The 27,130-nt window shown below is 36.2% G+C and overlaps 2 protein-coding genes across 4 annotated transcripts; both read left to right on the top strand.

Annotated features, from left to right (window-relative positions):
• The first annotated feature begins 1,391 nt into the window (after nucleotides 1-1,391).
• On the top strand, nucleotides 1,392-14,940 carry LOC137392751 (IQ domain-containing protein E-like). Of its 3 annotated transcripts, none has more exons than XM_068079074.1 (15): nucleotides 1,392-1,571; nucleotides 2,989-3,135; nucleotides 3,283-3,470; nucleotides 4,616-4,737; nucleotides 5,216-5,350; nucleotides 6,068-6,225; nucleotides 7,501-7,647; nucleotides 8,269-8,422; nucleotides 8,501-8,590; nucleotides 10,045-10,270; nucleotides 11,215-11,322; nucleotides 13,225-13,388; nucleotides 13,718-13,846; nucleotides 13,937-14,001; nucleotides 14,425-14,940. In XM_068079074.1, exons 1-15 carry the CDS (start codon nucleotides 1,397-1,399, stop codon nucleotides 14,622-14,624), a joined length of 2,208 nt encoding a protein of 735 aa, XP_067935175.1. In that variant the 5' UTR covers nucleotides 1,392-1,396; the 3' UTR covers nucleotides 14,625-14,940. The 3 variants fall into 3 exon arrangements, with proteins under 3 accessions (XP_067935175.1, XP_067935174.1, XP_067935176.1); XM_068079073.1 differs by having other exon boundaries at nucleotides 6,062-6,225; XM_068079075.1 differs by lacking the exon at nucleotides 11,215-11,322 and having other exon boundaries at nucleotides 6,062-6,225.
• Nucleotides 14,941-15,827: 887 nt separating this feature from the next.
• Nucleotides 15,828-25,506, top strand: LOC137392752 (sialin-like). Its single transcript, XM_068079076.1, has 9 exons — nucleotides 15,828-15,987; nucleotides 16,171-16,374; nucleotides 16,573-16,732; nucleotides 18,659-18,771; nucleotides 18,996-19,142; nucleotides 20,809-21,016; nucleotides 23,610-23,757; nucleotides 23,979-24,093; nucleotides 25,010-25,506. The coding sequence occupies exons 2-9, from the start codon at nucleotides 16,183-16,185 to the stop codon at nucleotides 25,163-25,165; spliced, it is 1,239 nt and encodes a 412-aa protein (XP_067935177.1). The 5' UTR covers nucleotides 15,828-15,987; nucleotides 16,171-16,182; the 3' UTR covers nucleotides 25,166-25,506.
• Nucleotides 25,507-27,130: the final 1,624 nt, after the last annotated feature.

Genomic DNA, 27,130 nt, shown 5'->3' with positions numbered 1-27,130 from the left:
GAATAGACATACGAAAAAATTTCTCATTATATTTGTAATCTATCTTGTGTTTTATTTTGTAGGTTAATTTTACCAATTGTATTAAAGTAAGACATTTCGTTCATAAGCAGTTTTCCACTTCGCAAAACTTGTGTTGATAGGTGCTAAATCAGTAGAGTGTGTGACAGGACTAATAACTTGTAAGAGTGTGTAAAATCAAATACTCAAATAATTTTTGGCAAGAAACTTGAAACAGTACTTTTATTTAGACGTCAACTCAGCAGTATCTCTAGTACAGTACTAATTCCAAACCATAAATACCATCACTTCATCTTATACTAAATTTATGTTATGTTGGATTTGCAGCTACAAAAAAACTAAGTCTGCTGATTTTTTGGAGTGCTAAAGAATGAACTGGTAGCTGGACAAGGCTCTAGGATTAAGTATCTCAACGTGTAAACAACTTTTCATTGTTCTTCTTTTCTGGTCATCATACTAAATGAGTAGTAGTAGAGTCATGTAATTTTAATTGGCTGCTCCAACATTGGCTGAGTTTTTCAATCGAGCAGACAATTGTATTTTTGACTTTTTTGTAAAACCCTGTTTCTGTGCTGATGCTTTACATATATTTTTGAAAGAGGTTGAGTTAAACCTATGATTTAACCAAAAACCTCTCTCTAGCTTTAACAATTCACAAACCTGTTTGGTTCTGGTTTTGACATGATTTGCTTTATAGATCGAAAACTGTTGGTAAGTTTATTGCAAAAATTGTTAGATGTCCGACAATATTCTGTAGAGAGTTTGTGTTGAAAATTATATGGCTGTCATTATAAGTCTGTACATAAAACATTGTATGAAGTTGTCTTGTTGAACATTTTTGTCGAAAGAAGAGCTCACTTTAAAGGTTTAATTATTATATTTAATATATTAAATATATATTTAATATATTAAATCTATATTTAATATGTTAGATGTTTATTTGATATATTAAATGTAGATTTAATATGTGCAAATCAAGATTTTGGTGAAACCAAGTTTTCTTGTGAAGATTTTCAATATAAAATAATTGCCAAAGCTTTAATGTAAATTTTTTTTAATTTAGAAAGGAGCAACATGTTTTTGTTATTCTGTTGTTGCAGGAACCTGTTCTTGTTTAACGTTTTCATCTAGCAGTGATGCAATCAAGTTGAATGAAAATAGAAATTTTGAATGTCTTTGATTTTACCTATCGAGCCCTGTGTATTTAATACCGACATTGCTTTGTATTTGCATACTTGAACTTCCAGGCCTTCATGTCTGTCCATATTTTAACCATCATTGAGCTATAACTACATATCTCGCTTCTTAAAATACTTCATTATTTCAGCTGTGAGCAGTAAGTTAGGAGCTCAGCTTCTAAGCTGAGTGGAAAGAGAGAATGCCGGGGGCTAAAAGAGTACCTGCCGCTAAGCAAAATGTATCTGCTAGGGAGATGTGGCTACAAGCAGTCAAGGGCAGGGCAGTACATTCAGGTGACAACAGACGTACTGGTTTGTCTACGACTAAGAAGTCTCCTAGTGAGTACTGGGTCGGTACTCTGAGGCGTAGTCAAGGTAGGCTTTGGTAAACTTTAGTAGGCAATACTAGTTACAGTATATTACAATAGTATAGTACTGTATCTATAGTATATTACTGTAGCTATAGTATAGTACTGTATCTATAGTATAGTACTGTAGCTATAGTATAGTACTGTAGCTATAGTATATTAGAGTAGCTATAGTATAGTACTGTATCTATAATATAGTACTGTATCTATAGTATAGTACTGTAGCTATAGTATAGTACTGTATCTATAGTATAGTACTGTAGCTATAGTATAGTACTGTATCTATAGTATAGTACTGTAGTTATAGTATAGTACTATAGCTATAGTATAATACTAAGTCACTATGTAGTACTAGTTATATGCATCAGTCATAACATGCGTGTTTGGGCCTAGAGCTTGTATCTTTAACTGCGAGGAACTTGGTAGCCGGATAGCGGTGAAGTGTGCAACAATTTTATCACTGAACAGTCAGTAAACATTGAATAACGGCCTTTTTCATTTTCTAAAAGGCATGCTATTCTTATGTTTGCTACCATCATTCAATGTAGAGAAGTTAACATAGTTGTGGAGGGAATATGCTAAATGAACAATGACAATATCTGAGCCAGCATCACTCCGAAGATGGATGCATATCTGAACTATGAGCTAATCTCTTCCATTTCACCTGCTGTGATTATTTCGACAGATCCAATCCCTTTTTAAACTTACAAAATTATTTTGATCCTTTTTGTCACATGCTTGTTGGCGTACATCTCTAGAGTTGTTTGTCACATGCTTGTTGGCGTACATCTCTAGAGTTGTTTGTCACATGCTTGTTGGCGTACATCTCTAGAGTTGTTTGTCACATGCTTGTTGGCGTACATCTCTAGAGTTGTTTGTCACATGCTTGTTGGCGTACATCTCTAGAGTTGTTTGTCACATGCTTGTTGGCGTACATCTCTAGAGTTGTTTGTCACATGCTTGTTGGCGTACATCTCTAGAGTTGTTTGTCACATGCTTGTTGGCGTACATCTCTAGAGTTGTTTGATTTATCCAATTTTTTCGCTGTATTATGAAACTTTTCACCATAGTATCTAATGCCCAGTTTTTTCACTGTAGGACCTATTGACCAACTTTTTTATTATAGTATTTATCATCTCATCTAATTCTCTCACTGTAAGAACAATTATCTAATTTTTTTATTATAAGAAATATTATGTAGGTTTTTTGCAGTAGACTCCATATTATTCCTTTGTACATTGTAGGAGCTGTTCAGTATTCACTTGCATGTTGTGTCCATATCCAACAAAATCTGTTTTATTAAGCTTTATGCCCTCGCTTCTTGATATTCAACAGCAGACAGCATTTTAGGGCACAACTAAACAGTTTTGATTTCTCAATTTTGAAAGTTTCATACACCGAGTGAATGTCTCATCTGTGATCAGGGCTGCAAAGTGAGATCGCCGCGATGGACACATTTGGAAAGGGAGGGCCATCAGGGGAGTCAGTGCCCTACCTCAGCACTAGTCATTATCTGCGTGAACGAGTTGGCACAGAGAAAAGTTCCAAACGTTCATCAAACGGCGTCGACAGTAAGATTAAAATCTGTGTTCGCGTGTCTCTTTTGCTTCATTTTACCTGTCTGATTCTCGCTATGTCATATTGTTATTAGTTGTTTGACAGTCTTTGCAAGATTTCAAAATGTTTAAAGTATTAAAAAAAACATATTTCATTGACAGTGCGAGCTGCTCCGGGCACCCCAGCCTATAAAACACCAGAAGAATATTATGATGAAGTTTTGGAACTCAGGAAACAGATCGGAGTTTTGGATAAAGACAGCAGTTTGCTGCGAGCAAAGCTTCGTCGTGTCGAGGAGGATAATTTGAAAAAAGAGAAAGAAATTGAATCTCTAATGGATCCTACAAAGGTTTAGATTTAACGTTATTTCTTGTAACAGCGGTTAAACTTCTAACTAGCCCATTTGAATGGTTTTTACTTTTTAACGCTCTCAATAATGACAGCATATATCTGTGTACCAGAGTTTACTTTGACTCTTTTTAGTAGAGCTAAAAATTATGGCATGTAGTATCTTGTTGTCATTTGCCATAGATTTTAGCCTCTGATCCAGGAAATACAGATTCGTGTTTGATTCTCACACAAGTAGTGGCAGGAAGGGCACCTAACCTTTAATTGCTTTCTCTCCTCTCGCTTTCTCTCTCGTTCTTTTTTTCTCCCTCCTGCTCTCTTCCTCTATCTCTCTCTCCCTCTATCTCTCTCTCCCTCTATCTCTCTCTCCCTCTATCTCTCTCTCCCTCTATCTCTCTCTCTCCCTCTATCTCTCTCTCTATCTCTCCCTCTATCTCTCTCTCCCTCTATCTCTCTTTCTCTTCTCAAATGAGCAATGCAGATTACTCCACTGTGGCTATCCTGAAAAGAACTTTGCTGAAAGGTGTTCCTTACTATCACATAATCATCTGCACACGAATACAAAAATATCAAATTAAATTTTGGCATTGATATAAAAGTTTTATGTAATTGAAAGACTTTTCATTTTAAAACATATCGGTTGGTTAATCTATTCTATAAGTACCATAGTTTGCCTGAGTTTTGAGCTAGGATTGTATGGTATGCCTATAGTATAGCCATAGCCTTTGAGCGTTTACCTAAGCAAGGAAACTCTGGCAACATTATCTTCCTCATTCTTCAGTTCAGAATTATTCCGTTAAGCAGACAAATGACGCTGATTGTTCCACTACATTACATCCTGAGAGCATAAACACATGAAGTGAATTGCATTTTCGCATTTTTAGTGTTTCTATTTTGAAATTTTTCTTAGCTTCCAGTTATCAAGGCAAAGCTAAACAAAGTTTTAAATAATTATATAAACACCTTTTTGGAGTTGGGTCATCAGTGATACCAGTTCAGCATAACACATCAGTTACCTGTCGGTAGCATCTTCTCTGAGGTATAGATTTTGTACTTGTCAAACTTGTTAGCTTGTACTTGTTAGTGCTCTACACGCATCTTGTGGTATCGGATGAACTAATCATATGTAATGGTTGATTTACATAGAGCGGGGACTTGCGACGGACTTTAACCGACAGGAAGCCCGACTCAAGTGCGGTGGTACACAGTCTCAAGCAGAAGATCATGAGACTTGAACAGCAAGTTAGAGAGAAAGAGCAATCGATTAGGTAACAACCGCCACCTATCAAGATGACCTAGGGCTATACTAAAAATAAGCTTGACTTTATCTATTGCATGTTGAGATGCTTAATTTTACTAATGTAATAAACCTTGAAAGCATCATAAAGTTGTTTGTGTGACACCACAATAGTGCTGGCTGTATGGTGAACCTGTAGTACAGTTGATGTTGATTTTTGGTTAAACTGGAATAGCTTGTCAAACCAGGTAGTATGAAATTCTCTATATTTGGATATTTATGCTATAGGTCTGTACTTCATCATCATGATGCTGGCATTGTAGTGATGCGTTAAGGATAAGAGTCATGGCCTCACTAGTAGAGTGTTGAACCAAATTTTTATCATTTTTGGAATAAACATTCTTTGGTATTCTCATCAGGTTCAGGTACAAAAAAAATGTTTTCAGCACCAACAGATGAAAATTTGCTTTCCATAGTTTAATTAACTCTCTTGATTATGGTCATTTCAGCACTATGAAATCTGATGTGCGTGCGACTAACCTTGAAGAACTTAGGCTAAAAATGGAAATGTTCTACCAGGAAATAATAAGACTTCGATCGATGAAAACCGCAACAACCCCGAGGCAACCTCCAAAGTCAGCCAGGTAGCAATTTAGAGTTCTTGTTCTGGTGACCCGCTATTAAACAGACTCAAAGTGAACTGTCTCTTGCCTTCCTTTTGATATCTCTTTGTTTTCACTTCACATTTTCTAGATTTTCCATTTTCACTTGCTCTCACTTCCTTTGCTCTGTTCTTCTTGTGTTTTACCCATTTATTTTCACCTCCGAAGTTTACTCCTATCATATCATACGTTTAAAAACATCGTTGACATAGTTAAATGCTATAAACCAAAGGTGAAGTATGGTATTTTGAGGTAACACGAGTCTTGTTAGATTTTTAATTAGCCTTTAACCTTTAACCTTCAACCAACCAAGAGGACCACCTTGACTGATGCTCATCTTCTTATAGCTGTTGCTTAGAATTTGCCGTAGAATCAAGGTTTTACCAGCAAATACTATTGGCAAATGAACTGCCAGCTTTATCTTCTACCAGTCAAAGTTGAAACACTAATCAGATGCTAGGGTAGTTGGGCTGGAGTCAGTAACAGGCCCAGACCCAGGTGGATGAGTTAATAGCCTCTACTCTTGATAGATATTTTTTCAGGGTCGCCGCTATGACACCCGATGCTCAAGGATAATTAGATATGTTTTTGTGGCATTTACCATCATGCAGAAGGCCTAGAAACTGCATAATATTGCATGTGTTCTTACAAGTTTTCTCATGAACTTATAAAGAAATTGCGTGTGCTTTACAGGGCTAGCAAGGAAACAAAGGAAACCCCATCTAAGATAAAAGCGCTCAATGATACAATTCTGCGCATGAATGAAAAAAATGTAAGGCTCACCGCAGAAAACAAATCTCTCAAAGAGGACTTGGAGCAACTTATGGCCCAAGTCGCTGACACTAAGGAACGAAAATGTGAGTATCTCGCAAATCATCTTTTCCTGAATCATGTAAAGTTTCAACTACTTGGAACCTCAGCCAGTGTTGGTTGTTTCTTATACGAGCCAACTTTTCAGTATGGTGCTGCAGCCGACACATTTTTATTTGTTATCAAAGTATGTTCTTTCTTTATTCATTTGTAAAACAAGCTTGTATTTATTATTGATCACTTTACTGCAAGTTGTAACATAATATATTGCAGATTAATAAGTCAATATTGTAATACAATGAACTGTAAATAAGCAGACACTATTGTTCTAATAAAATATATATAATAATAAAATATATATAACTTCCAAAATATCATTATTTTTCTTCACAAATTTTACTATGGTTTATTTTAAATCCAAAGTTTATTATTTTTTGTTGTTTAAAGCTATAACTCAGTAATAAATTATTTAATTTGATATAGTAAACATTTGTAAATGAAATATATATAAGTGCTTTATGTTATGTGATGTCAAAGTACAAGCAGTTAAAAGAGTCTATCTTCAAACTCCTTCATTATATTAATTTTCATTGCAATAGAGATCAATACATATAGTGGTCTAGAACCTGCAATCAACAGGTCGGGTTGAATTTTCAAAAAAGACCACTGGTGGTGATAAGAATGACATTAAATCTTAAATTACTGTTACTGGGTGTATCTCCAGACGTCGTCAATCTTTTGCCACTGGACTCAGACATGTCCAGCCAAGCTCACAGTGCCATTGGTTGTGCAACAATATCTCTTAAAAACATCCATAGGCCTCTGTTTGCGCTAAGCTAAGCGGATGTCATACTCGATCTCCACTGGTTGTTCACACATTCATTGTTTCTCACTGGGAATTAACAAGATTTAAAATAAAGTTATAAAACGGATTATAAATGAGGATTATAAACTACTAAGTCTGATACTCCAGAGTTGGTTAAGAATTGACCTTTTCCCTTCACATGATAAATAGTATGAAGGTGAAGAGGAAGAAAAATTAACTTACTGTTATTTTTTATGTCAACTACTGTAACAGTAGCTTTTGATGGCTACCTTACCGAAAACAATATTAAAAATATGTGGTTCAAGTTTAGTGTTGACTATAATTTTTTTTCCACACAGAGTTTCACAAGGCTGGGGGTTTAACTATTGTTTCTTCTCTTATTTCATTGATTCTTCTCTCCGCGTTCACTTTGAGTCATTTTGCTCTACTAGATTTTTCAATATCACCTGAACGTTTCAATTCGGTGTATTCTGCCATGGCAACTCGTACCTTTCAGTGGAATACGAGGACATGAGTAAAAGGGAGCTGGCATCAAAACTCGCTAAGCTAGAAGGAAAGCTGGAGAGTCAGAAGTCAAAGGGTGACAGCGCTTCACTCATCTCGCAAGACACGGGAAGCACTCGCCTTCGTGCTGATACATTAGGTTAGCTGATGTCAGAACAAAAATAATATTACTTATTTATAATAATATTATTATTATATTGTTAAGAAATAATATTATTTGATAGAATATTACTATAACTGTGATATTCTATCAAAACTACTAGGAAAGTAAAGACTATCGATGTAAATGCTTAGTTTTTGAAAGTTAAAGCATATTAGCTACCTTGTTTATTGTTAGAATTCGGGCTGAAATCTTAGACATACAATTTTCCGTGAAATGGACATGTGGACTTATTGTGGTTTATCGATAGCATATTATAATTTAAGTGGGTTTTTATACTCGCTAGTACCTTGTCTAGTGTGATGTGAGATATTATCAGGCGTGCCGATTTTTGTTCATATTTTTCATCATAAAACACAAAGAATAACTATTTGCATAAACATTCTGAGGAGGTAAGAAGGTGTTCTCTTAGCTCAGACTGTCAGTCTACGAAGCTGAAAGTCATGAGTTCAAATCCTATACAAAGCAATCTTTTATACTAACATCGAGCCATAGCTTCAGACAGGTAGACAGAGAGATAAAGTAAAGGGTAAAGGTAAAGGGTATAACACGTAGTATGCAGAGCTTATGAGATGAATGCTGGATTTACTTTAACGGCAGGCAAACTCGAGCTTGACGGAAGTCTGGCTGAACGACTAGAACTTCTAGACAAGCGCGAGACGGAGCTTCTGGAAGAAATAAAGCGGCTGAAATCTACAATGAAAAAAATCAAAGAAGATCGACAGCACTTCCGACAAAAATCAGATGAAAAAAGGTATGAGTTTTCTTTTTGTTTTCGTGCGCTTTAAACGCACCTCCTGTTTTGTTTGCTTATGTTTTATGGTAATTTCAGTAAAGAGATCAAAGGGCTTAAGAAGGAAATAGCTGATCTTTTAGCTGAATTGGAGCATTTGCATGAAAAGGATGTCAAACGCAAAACTAAGTAAGTTCACCACGCTGTGTATCCATTAAAATTGCTTATTTGAATTTTACTAAAGCGTCTTTGATTAGTTTATTGACCCGCTATCTACAGTGACCTTTTATTGACCCGCTATCTACAGTGACCTTTTATTGACCCGCTATCTATAGTGACCTTTTATTGACCCGCTATCTACAGTGACCTTTTATTGGCCCGCTATCTACAGTGACCTTTTATTGACCCGCTATCTACAGTGACCTTTTATTGGCTGTCAGCACCCTCATTCATTGAGCTGCCTTAACTTTGGGTTTTCTAGTTTTCTAACAAAAATATTGCTTTTGTGTGCAAAGTAAATTTACTACTAACAAACACAGTTTGTAGAATTCTAGCTACTTCCACATTCATCTATATATAAATCGCAAAGTCTGTCATCTCTATGTGTGTATGTCCTTCGGTATGTCTGGCTATAGCTATTAAAATTTTGAAATTAAAAGCTTGCATTCTGCTGAGTTTGAACCCTCGTAGAACACAACTGAAGATTAGTAATACAATTGTCTAACTACAAGTGTACGACGTCTCTTATGATTCATAGCTCTTATATACTGTATACACCTTTTCCTTGATTGCACGCGCTAAGTGACGTATTAATTGAAACTCTGTGAAACGCGAAGATTTTCATGTTTTCGCGAACTTCTATTTCCGGTTTTTCGTCAGGTTAAATTGCTAAATCGCGGTCAAGGCTTTTCACAATTGTATTATCTCTAATAGGCATAGCTTCTACATTCTCTCTCTCTTTGTTTGGTCAGACAGAAACAGTCTGATATCTCATTTTTACATTTGTACCAGTATCGAGAGGTACCAGTATTGTCATATTCAAAGTTTTGATTGCTAGCTTCTGGTGGAACAGTAACTTTTTTATACACACACTTCTATGCACGAATTGTTATTAATAATTCAACATATACATGATTTTCGTTTTGTTTTCTCAGTTCACATAAATTGTATCATTGCCAAATCATCTTTTATTGTAATCGTAGCAAAACAGATTTAATTTAGCTATTACTTGTTTATTAACTAATTATTTCACATTTACATTTAAACACTTTTATAGTTGTTCTATTTTGTTTCTTAATTTATTTGACCTGCACAAAACATTTTTTTCAAGGTATGAAGTTTGAAAGTTACAATTGTTTGACAAAGTTTGAAAACCTTTACAGTTGATTTATTTTTTCTCTTAATTTATTTAAACTGCAAAAAACACTTTTCTCATGATATGAAGTTTGAAAGTTAGAATCGTAGCTGTTGTTATATGTTAAATAAAAATAAAATTTTCTTTGCAAAGACTTTTATTATCCGGGCAACGCCAGGAATTCATCTAGTGCTGTTCATCTATCCAGTCGTTTTATATATAAAGGTCGATGTGTTCTTATTCAACGCTTTTGTTAAATACATCTCTAAGCAATGTTGTTCTGTTACAGCTCTCCCCATAGCTCGAGACAAATGTCTCTCAGAGACCGTCCTCCTTCTCCACGAGAGCGACCTGCTTCTCCACGGGATCATTTAACCTCTGCGCGAGATCGGCCAGTATCCTCAAGAGCAAGGGAGAATGAGAGGCGAGACAGGAGGCTCAGGGACATCAGGGAAAACCACGCTGCTAAAACAATCCAAAGAGGCTGGAGACAGCATAAGCATGAAGAGGAGGAAGTAAGCTCGAAAGTTTTTGTTGTTCGTGCTCCATCCTAATCTGTTAGGTTATTAGACTAAATATTCTAGAAGGAAGGGGAAGGTGTTTGTTGTTCTCGCTCTGTTGTAAACTGTTAGGTCATTAGGCTTTCTTTACCAATACCAATGACTGATATCCATCTGATTTAAAGTACTAATTAAATCGGTTTTTTTCGAAACTTTGAGACTGATCAATTATTTTCAGATTTTCTGTTATTTAAATTTAGAATCTCTTTTAGTTAACAAAAAAACAGTATTATATAACAGTCACTTTTAAAAGCGAATTTTAAAGAAACAAAATTTCCATTTATGATGATCAACCAATGACACAGCTGCGCTGGAATAGGTTGTATATGCAGTTACAGTTATATGCTCTGTATTCGTGCTAATCACAAGTAGCATTGCGCTGTTGCACATCCACTTGTATTATTATTACTAGTTCGCTTGCCTGAGTGCTGTAGTGGGAGCCTTACTAGTAAGGCACCTGAGTGGTTTAGTGGTAGCACGCTTGCCTCTGAATCTGATGCCCAAGGTTCAGAGCCCATGCGAGACAATCTTTTTTCCCAACACTCTTAGCGTGACTTCGGAGAGACGGACGGACACTGCTCTTATTATAGTAAAAATTATTTATTTTACGACCTTGGAGGATATTTCTGGAAGATTTTCATGTTACATTTTGTAGGTTTTATTGGTTTGTATATAGTAAAGACAGACAAATAGCTACAAACTTATAAACTGTTATTTGCATGTTGCTATTAGCTAAGGTTTATTTTCTATCCTTCTACTCCGCTTACTAAATTTCACGTTCAGCGCTGTGTATTGTCTCTATCACACGCCTATGCTGTTATTGTCTGGCTTGCTGTAGTTTCACATTTAGCCGCTTTTTCTAGTTTTGTTTATTAGACGTATTTTATTGTTTGTACTAGCTGGCAGAGCATAATGCCAAGGTAGAGCAATTCCGGACAAATAGAGCCGCTAGGCAAATTCAGCACCAGTGGAATAAGCATCGGCATGAGCAGGAGGAACTGAATGATGTATGTAGCATCTTTTCATTCCTATTTATTGTCTGTTGGCCCAGTTGCCTTCGTATACTTTTTCTAAAACTAGCTCGTTTATGACATAATTTCAGTTCCAGCTCAGGGCTAGGTAATGCTGTTTAGTTGTTGAAGCTTACCTTCATACCTACTTATTTTTATTGTAGTCATTTTACATGGATTTCAGTTGTAAAGATAGTGTTATTTTTTTAAAGTTTAACATTAACTGGCTAAAATTCAATTTTGTCCAGCCATCAAACAAAAACCTCATATAAACCAACTCTGGTGCTAGAATGTGATAATAATAGTCATTGTTCCTAGGATTTACCTACATAACCAAAACTAATCTGTTCAAGAAGGTTACTTAGTTACTAGTTCCCATCCACATTAGTCACCACAACGTATAGTCTAGGCTCAGCTGACAATTTTCTTAGCCCTTTCGAGTTGCTACATAGCTCTACAAGGAAGTTGGGAGTTGTGTTCCTTTTTTCATTTACTTTTAAAAATTACATAGTGAGGTTTACTTGGAACTCCGCCATATTATACTTCGTTCTACTCATTACATGACGCATATCAGTTACTGCAAGTTGTAATATAAAATAAAGTCTTTTTTTTACTTACACTCATTTTAAATATTAAATATAAAATAATAAATAAGTGTATTTAAAAGTGTTTAACATCAGCCATTTTAACCACCCAGTGTTTAAACTGTGTAAACAAGAAACAGCTGCAACGCTATATTAAAAGCGCTTAGTTTTTAACATGATTGTCTGAAAATCTTTTATTCAAAATTCTTATTTTTGAAATCAGATCATGTATTAAAAGGTTTTAAATGGATTAGCTAACTGTCACAGAGAATTTTTTTAATTAATTATTTATTTTAAAGAAAATTTCTTGTTACCGCACTCCATAAATGTACATGCAAGCCAGTAGGTGTAATTGTATAATCACCACTCGAAAGTTAATGTGGGGTGTATAAATACAACACGGACTTTTATGGCCTCCACGGAGTTCACTTTGGCCTTGCAGTATAATTATCCATTTTAAACCGAGTGCTTGAACACTCTGTTTGCCTAAATTTGGTTGATCCTGTTTTGTGCACACGTACAAAATCTGCCATAAAGAAATGCTGCATTCAGGGGATAGTATCATATATTTATTGGCGAGTGTTGAGTTACTCGCCGTTAGGCTAGGAAGGTACGAGCTGCTCACCGCAACCGCAAAGTCTTGCTATATATTGTCACACGTTGCATCCTCTTGTATTGTATGGAGTATTAAAGGCCTTAATATGGTCGCCTGACATCGTATAGCTTGAGTTTTTATAAGGGGCAGAGCCACGCACACAGTATTAACTAGCTCGTAGATAGAGGTGAAGATAGTTCTATTTTCTAGCTTATAGATATGATGCACAATTTATCGCTTAAAGCAGTATGGCACACTCTATCTAGTCCCACCTGCACGCTTCAAGCTGTTGATGTTTTTTCTATCAGTGTTTGCTATTTACTTTAATAACCAAACTCTTTAATGGGCTTTTTCTTTAAAACTCTGCTCTGATGTATAACTCTCGGAAAATCTCAGTATAGATATCAATTGTTGGTTTCTGTTTGTTGCATGACATGTTTTAAGATGTATATTTAATTTTAAAACTCACTCACAATAAAATTCGGTATCCTGTCTGGTAAAATTACTATTTATGTGATCTCATTAGAATGTAAACCAGACTAAGGAATCTAGACAGTTTATCCATGAATCTGACTGTATCCATTAAAACCGCTTATTTGACTGCACTATCTTTTGTTAGTTTATTGACCTGCTGTCTGTAGTTTTATTGGCCATCAGTACCTATCATTCATTGACCTGCATTAAAAGGTTCAGCTGTCATCATTGCTCACCTCTTAATAGGCAGCGATGGTCATTCAAAGTGCGGCACGAGGAAACGACGCCCGCAGGCGTCAGCTACGAAGGTACGAGGAAGAAGAGGAAGAAGAGGAGTTAAGCGACGCTGTAGAGCTTCTACAATCTACTGTTAGAGGTCATTGGAGCCGCCAGAAGTATGTGAATACAAGGTATGTAGCCCTAAAACATAATTTAGACTGACAAACTTGGCAATTTTATTTATATTTATATTTTGCAGATGTTTGTAAAAGTTGTTATTTTTTCATATAAACAGTAAACCGCATTACTCAGCATTTTTGGCATCTGTACCAGATATTACAGTGCTATGCCAGCGCTAGTGTTGTTCAGTGTTGGTGCTGCTATGCCACTGGGTAGATAAATACAGCGTGTTTTTTCTAGTTCTTAATTTCTGCCAACAATATAAGAAGCAGTAATTTAAAGAGTTTAAAATTTAAATTTGAAGAATTAGGAACGTAAGCAGCAATTTATTGTTTTTTAGATCACGGCCAAGTTCAGCAGACCGGGATTCAGAGGGCTATGACTCAGATGAAGCAGCCATGCAAATACAATCATCGCTACGGGGGCACAGCGCTCGCAAACACTATCTAAACAATTCTACCTCTTCTAGGTGAGAGTGCAGTGGACTCGCTTTATGTACTCATGTGTTTTACTGTCTGCATATGTTAGGTGAACATAACCCATGCTTCCTGTGTTGTAGACCGCCAAGCGTTCGATCAACTCCACGATCTTCTGTAAACACACAGCGAGCTGCGTCTAGTCCAAGTAAGTCTCATTTGATCGACAATCGTGACTGTATCTATTGGATAACGCACAAGTTGTTAGATGTGGTCCAGTAATAGTGATGCTATCCATTACATAATACACAAATTGCTCAATGTGGTTAAGTAATATTGGTTTTACCTTTTGGATAAATGTAGCTTAGCGATAGTGATTCTATGTAATGAATGACACAAGTTATTCAAGTAGGCTGCACGCTGCAACTTCACACTGGCCTTTATAAGCGGCACGGCAATTCTTACGACTTTTATCATTTTAGGGTTATGTAAACTTCTACCAATCTTCAAAATTTATTTGGATAAAATACCTTTGAAAGTTGATTTTTGTGTTTGTTGGTTCTTTTTGTGACACCATCTTCAATGTTATCAATCGTTATCATTCCAATCAATAACTAATAATTCGCCATAGGGAGAAGGCGGTCATCATTGGATTCAGCAGGAGAGGAAGAAAATATCAGTGATGAGCTGATAACTCCTCGCTCTCGAAGAAACTCAGGGTCTTTGAAGAGATCAACGCCCGTCAAGTATGATCGTCGGCATTCTTCCCGCTCATTGCAGAGAGCTGCTGTAGAGTTGGATGACGAGGATGATGATGACATTATGATGTAAAAATAAGCGGCTATATTTATGTACTGTCTTTTTTACATATCCTCTTTCAGGGTTTATTTTTATAGATTCAGCACATGTTACTGTTATACACTTCATTTTTGGGATCTTAAGTTTAGAAAATACTAAAATTTATGATATTAATTGTTTTTAAGACGATTACTCATTTATCTTTCAAGTTTATTTGTAAAATAGAAAGACATCAAGTGCTGATCAATAAGCATTCTGCATATTTTTAACTAAAGCTTAATTAAATATTTCTGTTTAAAATAAATTCACTGTATCTTCGCCCCTCTTCGTGTATTCAAGGGTAAGGCTGTGTCTACTTATTGCTACCCTAATTCACATGTGCTGTTCTGAAAATATACAGTGTATATGTAGTAAATTGTTGGCTTATCATATCTATTTTTAGAAGTGCCTGTCAGCAGTTCTCATTGCAGCTCATTATATTTAGTAAAACAGGTACTAATGCAAACCGAAATAGATTTTGATGAAAGTGAATGTCAAATTCACCTAAAATGACTGTTGACGATGTTGCGGATGCAACTCGAGATGCTGAAATAAGGACCTGCTGATCTATCATTTGACTAATTAGCTCTAAAGCTAACGACATTCAGTTAAAACATAAAACTCAACATCAAAAAAGTTTGCACAAAAATATACACACAAAGGCATGCCAATATGGTAGGAATTGTAATAAGATTAATACTGTTCCCATGTAGAACAGCAAAATGTGTTTTTGGAATGAAGTATAGTTTTTTAAACAAATTGAGTCTCAAATAAATATGGGTATCAATTCACTAGCAACTGGTTTGTTACATCCGAGAGTAAATTATGTAACTGCAGCAATCTAGCTCGACCCTTTTCTTATATAGTGATAATTATGATTGAATTCAAACACTTGCTAAAAATATGAAACTACTTATGAGTGATGGCATGACAAACATATTGAAACAGAAAAAAATATTTTTATTAAATGTTATTAATAAGCAAAATCGTTGAACAATAAATTAAATATAAGCCAAATTGCAGCAGGGTTCGGTCGAGTTTACTCAACTTTTGGAGTTATCTTCTCTGAAAACATGCCAAACCCTTTTCACTAATTAATAGCTTTATCTTTTTAATACAACTAACATAGGGGTATAGCTTATGGGGCCACGCGTAACATAGGAAACCAGGTATGTTATAATTTCCGTTCCAACGCAGAGTAGTGTGTACCGCTTTTTCCCGTAGTAGTTATTTCCCTCCCAAAAATATACACAGTATAACATACAACAGACATCTCGTACAGAAAGATGCAGCTGTGACAATGAAGAACCAATTGGGTGCAGTTAACTGAGTACCAGTGATTCATCTTACTGTTAAGGTAAACTCTCTTGTACGTTTTATAAGGAACAATGAAAATAATTTAATCGTTGCTAGTTATTTTTACTTTTGTGTCATTTTGCGGCAGTTACCGTTTTAAGATAATTTTTTCGTTGCTTAATATGCTGTTTGGTGAAAGATCAACTTACGTATAACTAGTTGCTGACAGTCTATCGCTTTGTAGAAAATATTGAAGATGCTGAATTCTTATGGATTTAGTCAAGTGAACACTATAGTGGCTCTATGCGCAGCAGCCAATTTTATCAATGCTGCTGATCGGGTCATTATGCCAACAGCTATCATACCCATGTCACAGCAGTTCAAGTGGTCGTTACATGGCCAAGGATGGATTCTCAGTTCATTTTCTGTTGGCTATATGGCTAGTGGTGTAAGTATGTTGCAAGTCGGTTGATACAAATATTTATTTATTTGCAGCAGGTCCTTATTTTAGCACCTCAAGTTTCATTTCCATCAGTCATATTATGAGAATTTGACATATACTTTCATCAGCATACATTTCAGTTTACATTAATGCCTATGTTTTACTATATATAATGAGCTATAAAAAATTTGTTATTTGTTACAGATTCTTGGAGCCAGTGCTGCAAAGCGTTATGGAGGGAAGTTTACTTTACTAGTGGCTGTCCTACTTTGGTCTCTTTCTACATTTATTACTCCTTATTTTGCTGATTCTCTCTGGAAACTTATTGGGCTTCGTGTCTTATTGGGCATCGGCGAGGGCTTAGGTCTGTAAGGCTATGTTGATAATGCTTGTCCATGCAAGGGATACTCTACTGACTCTAGCAATAATTTACGTGATAGAATAGTTTTCATACTTGTGTTTGATGTCTATCTCTAAGTTTGGGCCTTGCTTATGTTTATAGTTTATAGTAACTCTTGGCCTATTTATTATACCTCATAATACTATATTTTATGCAGTTATTTAATATATATTATACATTGTTAAATATTATAAAATGTTCCACTATTAAGTTTTGAAAACTTTCATCATAAAGTCAAACCTAGACTTACAATCATTTCTAAATTTCAAATATACGGCGGTGACTGAAGCATTACCCATTACTTATAGTAAAAAAGCTGATATTGATTCAGCGTAAAATATATATAAATGTAAATATTGAGATAAATAGAACTGTGGTAACTAGTGTGTGTTATTTTTGTCGACATGCAAAGGTATTTTATAATATACAATGTAAGTGTACATGTGTAAGTACAATGTATAATATACAATGTAAGTGTACATGTGTAAGTACAATGTGTAACATACAATGTAAGTGTACGTGTGTAAGTACAATGTGTAAGTACAATGTGTAGCATACAATGTAGGTGTACATGTGTAAGTACAATGTATAATATACAATGTAAGTGTACATGTGTAAGTACAATGTGCAACATACAATGTGAGTGTACATGTGTAAGTACAATGTGTAACATACAGTGTAAGTGTACATGTGTAAGTAATGTGTAACATACAATGTGAGTGTACATGTGTAAGTACAATGTGTAACATACAATGTAAGTGTACATGTGTAAGTACAATGTGTAATATACAATGTAAGTACAAAGTCAATAACTTGTTTAATTAACATAAGTAACCTACAATGTCCAGAGATTGTCGGAAGATCACATATTTGACACTGAAAATAAAAATTTGAAAGTTTTTTTAAAAATCAAATGTAAAAGTCAATGTACATTAACTTTGTTAATGTACATTGTTGTATGTAGTGTACATGTTAGTTAGTGTAAGTTACACTACATATTTCTATCACTCTACCACTGAACATACCTATTGCCTACACCTATGTTCATTTATCTCTAAGATAAAGTAACAATAAAAACATTTTACTGATCTTTAAATATTTAGTTTTTGCATGTAATTTTTATATTTTATAGTTTTTACGTATTTATATGTAATGAGTTGGTTTTAAGTTCGGTACATATGTTATCTCATTATTACAACTATGTATTTATTGTTATTGATTTTGCTTTTGGGTGAGTTAAACAAAATACATGTATTCTTATAGATAGAAGTGTTTGCTCCAATATAGATTTTTACATGCAAAGAGAATTTTTAACTGTATCAATTCTTTATATCAAGATTTAACTGTACCAACAGCTGTACTAGTTTGTTTAACTTAATTGGTCGATAGTCATAGTAGTGTTGGTAGTCATGGTAGTGTTGGTAGTCATGGTAGTACTAGTGGTCATAGCGGTACTCTTAGTGGTCATGGTAGTACTAGTGGTCATGGTAGTACTAGTGGTCATGGTACTCTTAGTGGTCATAATAGTACTAGTGGTCATGGTAGTACTAGTGGTCATGGTGGTACTAGTGGTCATGGTGGTACTAGTGGTCATGGTAGTACTAGTGGTCATGGTAGTACTAGTGGTCATGGTAGTACTAGTGGTCATGGTGGTACTAGTGTTATGGTGGTACTAGTGGTCATGGTAGTACTAGTGGTCATGGTAGTGTTGCATGGTGGTACTAGTGGTCATGGTGGTACTAGTGGTCATGGTAGTACTAGTGGTCATGGTAGTACTAGTGGTCATGGTAGTACTTGTGGTCATGGTAGTGTTGCATGGTGATCTGGTGATCATTATTTTATTTAATAAAACAAGCGTGGATATGTATTGGTCACATATATTGTTCACAGGTCTTCCAACCATATTTCATATATTCTCTCACGCGATTGGAGCTGAGCATCGATCAACAGCCTTTGGATATCTAATAGCATGTGGATCCATCGGACAGACTCTCTCATCTATAGTAAGCATTGTTTGAACTAAAGCTTATTGTCAGCTGAGGCTTGTGCAGATGTTGTCAATTATAATGAGGAGCTACTGCGTGTTTGAACAGTTTTATATGATCCGCCTGCTGAAGATTGAGCTTGTTTCTTCCAATCTAGACTCTCTTCAGCTTCCTGCGCATTTGCGTTAAGTTATGTTCTTCCTTATCACCCTGCAGTAATAATTGAGATACCTTATTTTTAGATTTGTCCTCACTTGGATTGGAAGTGGATGTTCTATGCATTTGGTTCTTTAGGCTTTATTTGGTGTATTCTTTGGCTGCTCTTTTATATCGACATAAATCCAGCATCAATACAGGAGTATGAAGAGCAGTTTGAGGACCCGAGCAAGGTAAACTGATTCTCCTGTTTCTATTGTCAATATCCTGCATTTCTTTTTGCACAAGCAATCGTTAAAAAATAGTCTATGTTTTGTAATCTTGAAAATGCACTTCAAATTTATTTGTGTTAGAGTACAGATGTTCATTGCCCTTTAGTAGATCTTTTCAGGTTGCATATCAGCTATTGCAGGGTATTACAATAGCGTAGGTTAGTGTTGATACCACTCACTGATAAGGGTTTATGCTTTAGCATTGAAAGGTTATAAATTCATTTGGTAGCAACTTGATAAATGTTGCAATTGGCTAGGCATTTCCAAAAATATTATTGCCGATATTGAGGGCATTTCTCCTACTAGGAAACTATATGTTGTTATGTTTGACTAGCTTAAGCTTCGCATCACCTAGATGTTTAAGAGCTATATCGGTATACGTAGCCAGAAGGCTTGTTTGGTGTGGGCTATGATTGGTTAATTTCAAGAAAAACTACTGTGGCATGTGTGATTCTCTTTCCCTTAACCTTCTTGATCGTCAATCGTTTCATCTTATTTTTGTAACAAACTTTTTGCTGATAGCTAGGAAGGAAGTAGTTTTTAATATTGGAAATGTATTTTGTTTGACCAGTATTAGATACATATGTACATATATCCTGTCATTGTATGTGATGAACGCTCTACCATTTGGATTAAAGTTTTAATCATATTTCATGAAACATTGGAATGGGCTCCAATTTCATGATAGTATATTGAGTATTGTTTTTTTCATCTAATATTCACATCTTTCCTATATAGTAGTTCATGGATTTGCTATATGGAGAACATGTTTATAGACTTTCTGTTGTGTGAAAACAATATTGCTTAATTTCATTTCCGGCTAGTCAGTTATGGTTCACTTGTAAATAGCCTAGACAACAAAAAGAGCTTACACTGTTTTTCACATTTTCATATGTAGTTACAGCTCTGTGTTCTGTTCAAGCCTATTTAGCTGACATAGTAATAACATAGACGAGAGAGAGGGGAGGAGGTAGGGAGAGAGGGCGGGAGACACGCACGCACACACACACACACATCTACAGACACCCCTCCTCATTTTAGCTATGAAAAATCTTAAAACCTGAGCCTTCCGCATTCATACGAGTATAGAAGAGGGTTGGCAGCTTGACCGTCCCTCACTTTTTTTTCGGTCTGCTCAGTTATACAAGGGTAGCTAGCTGACACAGAAAACTGATAGCCATGTTGTTATGGCGCACATCGTTCATGAGCAGCTGCAGACTAGGTCGCATTGTCTTCAATTGTTGGCTCTTCTAGTATATAACTTGAATTATATACCTAGTGTTGCCAACTATAATTCACTGCCTAGCAAAGTGTGACATTCTCTCAGTTCAATTGTGCTTAACACCGAATTTGCTGTTCCTGGTTTACGCTTGGATTACCTCGGAGGTACATGGCTATTATTAGGAAAAACCTTTTGTTTGTTTAGTTTGGCCTGTCCCTGCTGTGCTGGCAATTTATCATGGAATAAGTTTGCATTTGTCCGTAATCTAGGCCTGCAGTCACTTGATGTTTGACCAAGACAGTTTTAATTCAATGGTAGCACATATTTTTCTCATATCGACATCTGCTGTATGTATACCTTGTTCACGTCACAGTGATGCTGAGTATGATGCGTGCGCTGTTACAGTCATCTAGTAGTCTGCTGTCTCACTGGAGAGAGTTTGTACAGCACTGGGCTCTCTGGTCCCTCTACATAGCACACTTCACCATGAACTGGAGCAACTATATAGTCATGCACTGGTTGCCCACATATATGAAGGCTTCCCTAAATGCTGAGCACAGAGATATCATGTACACAGCTGCTCCTTATATATTAAACAGCATTACAGGAGTCGGTATGTTGTGCTTTATTATATTTACTGGAATGGAAATATTCGAGGTGAAGGTAGTAGGTGTAACCCAGGTGAAGCATGCAACCTTTTACCAGTGCAAATTAACTAAAGACAGAAAACAAAGTTTTGTTTATTTTGGGGGCTCACATGTTACAAAATATGGGATCATTGCCAAGTGTAGGATAGCACCTGAATAATAGAAATCTCATTTAAATGCAAATAAAGAGTTATATTCTGATAATGGTTTCCGAATAATGTTTTCATTCAGACAGCCTAATATGAACAATAAAATAAATTATCATTCATGTTTAGCTTAGGGATAGCATGATTCGAATATTTCATTATCTGAAAAGTCACTTACAAGGAATCAATTTATAGATGGCCGGCTTTAGTTGATAGTTGTCAAATTCATCTGGTAGACTCATCTTGCGGTATTCAAAGGTCAGTTATGTAGTATATATACTAAACAAGCTTTCTGCCAGTGCAGACAGTTGTGTTGTCTATGTTACCAAATTATGGAACCAATGCTAAGTATTAAAAATCTCTCTGTCCTAATATCCTATTAACATAAGTGCTTGGAAGCCCTATGATTAACAGTACAGTTTTAAAACAACGAGTCTTCGAGCACATTAGACTGGCATTCCATTCAAACCATTGAGGAATCCTTTGATAATATAAAAAGCTTAGTTTTCGGATTAAAAAATTCAAGTGTTGGTTGAATCACTCAATCATAGATCATCCACCCAAAACAGTCATGAAAACTCCAGATGTGTGCAGCGTATTTCAGTTGTCACCTGTCTCACTCACTATTGTACAGTTGTCTCACTCACCATTGTACAGTTGTCTCACTCACCATTGTACAGCTGTCTCACTCACCATTGTACAGCTGTCTCACTCACCATTGTACAGCTGTCTCACTCACCATTGTACAGCTGTCTCACTCACCATTGTACAGCTGTCTCACTCACCATTGTACAGTTGTCTCACTCACCATTGTACAGCTGTCTCACTCACCATTGTACAGCTGTCTCACTCACCATTGTACAGCTGTCTCACTCACCATTGTACAGCTGTCTCACTCACCATTGTACAGCTGTCTCACTCACCATTGTACGGCTGTCTCACTCACCGTTGTACAGCTATCTCATTCACCATTGTACAGCTGTCTCACTCACTATTGTACAGCTGTCTCATTCACTATTGTACAGCTGTCTCACTATTGTACAGCTGACTCATCCACCATTGTACAGCTGTCTCACTCACCATTGTACAGCTGTCTCACTCACCATTGTACAGCTGGTAGCAATGATAGTCACCAGCATTTTTGGTTAACTGGGTTGTAGTCAGTTTGTTCTGTAGTTGTATTGTAGCGAGTGTTTACATCACCTGTAGTTGTACTGTTGTGAGTGTTTGCATCACCTGTAGTTGTACTGTAGTGAGTGTTTGCATCACCTGTAGTTATTCTGTAATGAGTGTTTGCATCACCTGTAGTTGTACTGTAGCGAGTGTTTGCATCACCTGTAGTTATACTGTAGTGAGTATTTGCATCACCTGGAGTTGTACTGTAGTGGGTGTTTGCATCACCTGTAGTTGTACTGTAGCGAGTGTTTGCATCACCTGTAGTTATACTGTGGTGAGTGTTTGCACCACTTGTATTTGTACTGTAGAGAGTGTTTACATCACCTGTAGTTATGCTGTTGTGAGTGTTTGCATCACCTGTAGTTGTACTGTAGCGAGTGTTTGCATCACCTCTTTTGACCTAGATAATAGTGTTATCAAGTTGAGTGAAATGGCATCTCGCGTTTCTGTATCACTTTACTTGCTGTTGGTTTGCAAAATATTTTATTTTCTTTTTACATCGAGCATTTGAGCCGCACTTGGGTAAATTCACACGAGGTGATTGGGATATGTGACTCTTGCATGCATGTGCTTTTTTATGGGATTTGTTTATTATTTTTGTTATCTTTGGCTTCAGCTAATAAAATTCACCGCTAAACCTTCAGGGTTAAGAATGAACATAGGTTTGGTATATTCATCACTTTTATACAAGCTAAAATATTTATTAATAAGTATGGATGCGAATTTAAACTATTATATGAGAACTGTGTAATCACTGAAAATGATACACTACTTGCTACTCATCTGAAATATATTTCTGCAATCTAGCAGAGATGAATAGCTTATGATTTTCACAGCTGTAGCTGATATGACTTGCTCTTTACAATTGTAATTTCTTTGAAAGTCAATGAAAAACTTGTCATCACCCACAAAATTTCTTAGTGTAAAAGTACCTTTAATTCTCTGCAAAAAATTGTTTGTCAATTTTATGCTCTGGTCGCCTTGTTACTCTCACATAATAAAATGCAGCCACAGTTGAACATTTAAACCTGGATAATTGAGTATGGATTTGGAGTTATCTTCTCATGTATCTGTTGGTACTCGCGTCAATACCTAGTCATATACCTGGTGAATGGGATTTTCTTCTCTATATTAGTTTGCTCACAAAACTGTTTGACCACCGCTGCACATCTGTTGGGAGAATAACTCCAAAATTGTGCATTACGATTCGTCTGTCACACAGCTGATTGTCTTACAGCGGCCGGTCATGTAGCTGATAGGCTGATCTCTCAGTACAGGTGGCCAATTCTAAAAGTCAGGCGTCTCATGACGGGGATAGGTCTGATTGGACCTGGGGTGCTCATGCTATGGTTTAGCGTCATCGATAATCTCATGCTAGCATTATTGTGAGTATAAACGATTATTCACTTCATTGTCTGTCTCTTTTGTCTTTTCTCTCTAACCTTTATCGCTTCTTTTTTTGGCATTTTTAGCCCCGATTGTATCTCTACTCTTCAGCCCTCTTTTTTCATATGGTTTGTTTGATTCAGAGTCTGTGAAGTTTGTAGTTACTTCCCATACACATTGTCAGCGCTGACTTTCTACTGCTCCATACGCACTTTTGTAGCTGTGTAACTATTTCAATGGGACTGAGTGCATGCAACTCCGCGGGACATTTGAGTAATCACGCTGATGTAGCTCCCAACTTTGCTGGAACCACCTTCGCTATATCTAATACGCTGGTATGAATCTTCGTTACTTATTACTTTTGTGTGAAACAATTGATTCCTTACTAGCCAATCTCTTTACTGTCAGCATATGTCTCGGGTAACTAGACAGATGTAGACAGAGTTGTTACTGCTTATGGCACAGCAGTCGGGTACAAACCTAGCTCTGTCCACCCTTTTGCTGGAGTTAAGTTAAGCTTGGATTTCATGCATCTCCTAAGGTCTCACATGATTTGTAAGTACATCATGATCATGTCATGCAAGGTTAACGAATAACTCTTCTCATAAATTGCATGTATATGATCTTTTTTTCCTGAGGCAACAAGTTTGGTTTTATCAATTCCCCTTGAATATTGTTTTGTCAGTGAGGCTCATTTGTATTGTCAACAGCAACCAGAATTGTGTAACCTTCACTGACTCATGAGTGAAAGGAAAAAGAAAAATATGTGCTGCATTGTGCAAATTAATTTTGGTTAATCCTAACATGAGGCGTAAGACTAGCAGCACTCAGAGGAAAGGTTTAGTAAATTCAACTTTTCACCAAAAATGGCTGTTTTAGGATTATGTACAAATACAGTGTATCTCATGCAGCAAGCCTGCATGATACCATGTGGAATATCATGCATGATATCATGTGGGATACCATGCGTCATACCTTATCTGATACCATTTGTGATACCATGTACCTTGCCTGATACAATGCATCATACCATGTGTCATACCATTCGTGCAAACCTTATGTCCATGTAGGGTATCACACATGATAACACGTGTGATACCATGCATGATACCACTCACAATACTACATGTGATACCCGTAAGCATAAGGTTTGCACATGCAAGGAGCTAGAAGTTTATTTTTCAATGCTATCACTGTTTCCTAAATGTAATTTTATTCAATTCACTGATTTGTCTATGTTCTCTCTTGTAGGCGACCATCCCAGGAATACTCTGCGGGCCGCTCACCGCAGAACTAGTAACACAGTCTGGCAATCGGTGGTTTCCTGTTTTCATCATAGCCGCTTTCATGAATTTTCTAGGTGGGATTATATATTTAGGGCACAGCTCGGACACTGCAATTCTTTAGTATTTCCTTTCGACTGAGAGTATCTGTTTCGTCCAAATTTGATGTACATAGTGTCACTGTGCTAAACTCTGTATCCCACAAATAAGACATTCATTCTTATGTTATTTAATTCCGTGGTCGTCTAAGTATTCTTGTTACCCTATGACACGTGTTCACACATTTTGAAGGTCATACCGCACATATTGAAACTTTTACTTATTATAATACATTATAATAAATTCAGTTATATTTTTAAGTTCAGACAGAAGCATGTGTTCAAACTCATGTTTTATAATAAGCCACAGACTTGCCATGAAATGAGTGGCTCATGTTTTATAATAAACCACGGACTTGCCATGAAATGAGTGGCTCATGTTTTATAATAAGCCACAGACTTGCCGTGAAATGAGTGACTCATGTTTTATAATAAACCACGGACTTGCCATGAAATGAGTGGCTCATGTTTTATAATAAACCACGGACTTGCCATGAAATGAGTGGCTCATGTTTTATAATAAACCACAGGCTGGTCATAAAATGAGTGACTCACCAGAGACATATTGTAAGTGCTATACAATGCAGTGCTCATACGATTAGTTCTAATACAGAAAGCTTTTCCTGTTCTTGTACCTGACTAGTCCATGTGTGACGGCCTAGTGAAGATCAGCAGCTTAGACTGCTATTGTGAATAAAATAGATCAACTAATGCTCCTAACATCATACTTCATCCAGACACCTCTACCTGGACCAAGATAATTTGGGGAGTTTTTTTCCACCTGATACTATGCCTGATATGCTGCATAGTTTTGGTTTGGTTTTTATCCACTTCAAGTTTAGCTAGAATCATGAAATTCTGATTGTTTTGTGCTTCATAAGTTTACTGTATAATTCCAAAGGTTCAAGTCGATTATGCTGCTAGTTTGCAAGATATCACCAAAACACTGACAGCATTTTAAACTGGACGAGCAACGAAAAATGGCTGCTGACATGACATGTTTTTCATGACTCACTTATTGATATTTTTGGCAATAAAAGCTTGGAAATAGACTAAGCTAAAAAGCTTTTTCGCAGCAAGATCTTTACACTAAAGTTAGTTGTTTTTTATTTGTAACAGATATGCACCATCATCAGACACCGTGCCGCAATCGTTAATTCTCTCCAATTACATGTATCTCTAAAACATCACATATTGAGAAAGTGTGGAAAAACTCATCATTAACTGATTTTGGTTCTTTCGTTGAATTCTACAAGCTTAGAGCGTCGAAACGATATCCAGTTAAAAGGAATTGTGCAACTTTAGGTGCTTTCACAGTCACTAGAAAGTTGTTAATACTGTCTAGAATCAGGGCACCTTCTTATCCATACATGATTAGGCTTCAATTCTTATCCATACATGATTAGGCTTCAAAGGTTTAAACAATTTTTTGTGATTACTCTCGTCGTAAATTGACTAAAACATGAAAGTGTAATGGATTCTTCTGTCAACAAGCCTGATTTTGTAAAGTTTTGAAAGGGTGTCATAGTTGTACAAATATGATAAAATGACAAGAAAAGGTACACATATTACAGAATTGTTTATCGAAAATTTCTGCAGAACTGTGTTGATAGAACCATTAGGTGATCCTACTATATACATTCACATGTCTTGTGAGCTGGTGTAATAGCATATTATTATCTCATTGATTAAGGACACTGACATGCTTTCTGGTTGAATTTGTTTACTTCAAAGCGATGCTTTTCTGTTCTCGCTGCCGCACAGTATTAATAAATACTGCTTGACAGCATATTAGTGGTTTGTTTGTGTTGGATATGGTAGCATTTACATTGGAAGGAGAACTTAAGCCTTTCACAACTAATATGCTCATTGTGACCGTGTTGTTAGAGGGTGTATAGAATTGCTCTCTCTCTTTTGTTATTCATTTAAATTAGTTGGTTGGTCTTTAAACAGTCTCCTCACTATAAGAGTTCACTGCCGCAGCGAATCGT

This window comes from Watersipora subatra, chromosome 4 (genome assembly GCF_963576615.1).
Source record: "Watersipora subatra chromosome 4, tzWatSuba1.1, whole genome shotgun sequence".
Classification (NCBI taxonomy): Eukaryota; Metazoa; Bryozoa; class Gymnolaemata; order Cheilostomatida; family Watersiporidae; genus Watersipora; species Watersipora subatra.
This window is presented reverse-complemented; position numbering and strand designations above follow the sequence as displayed.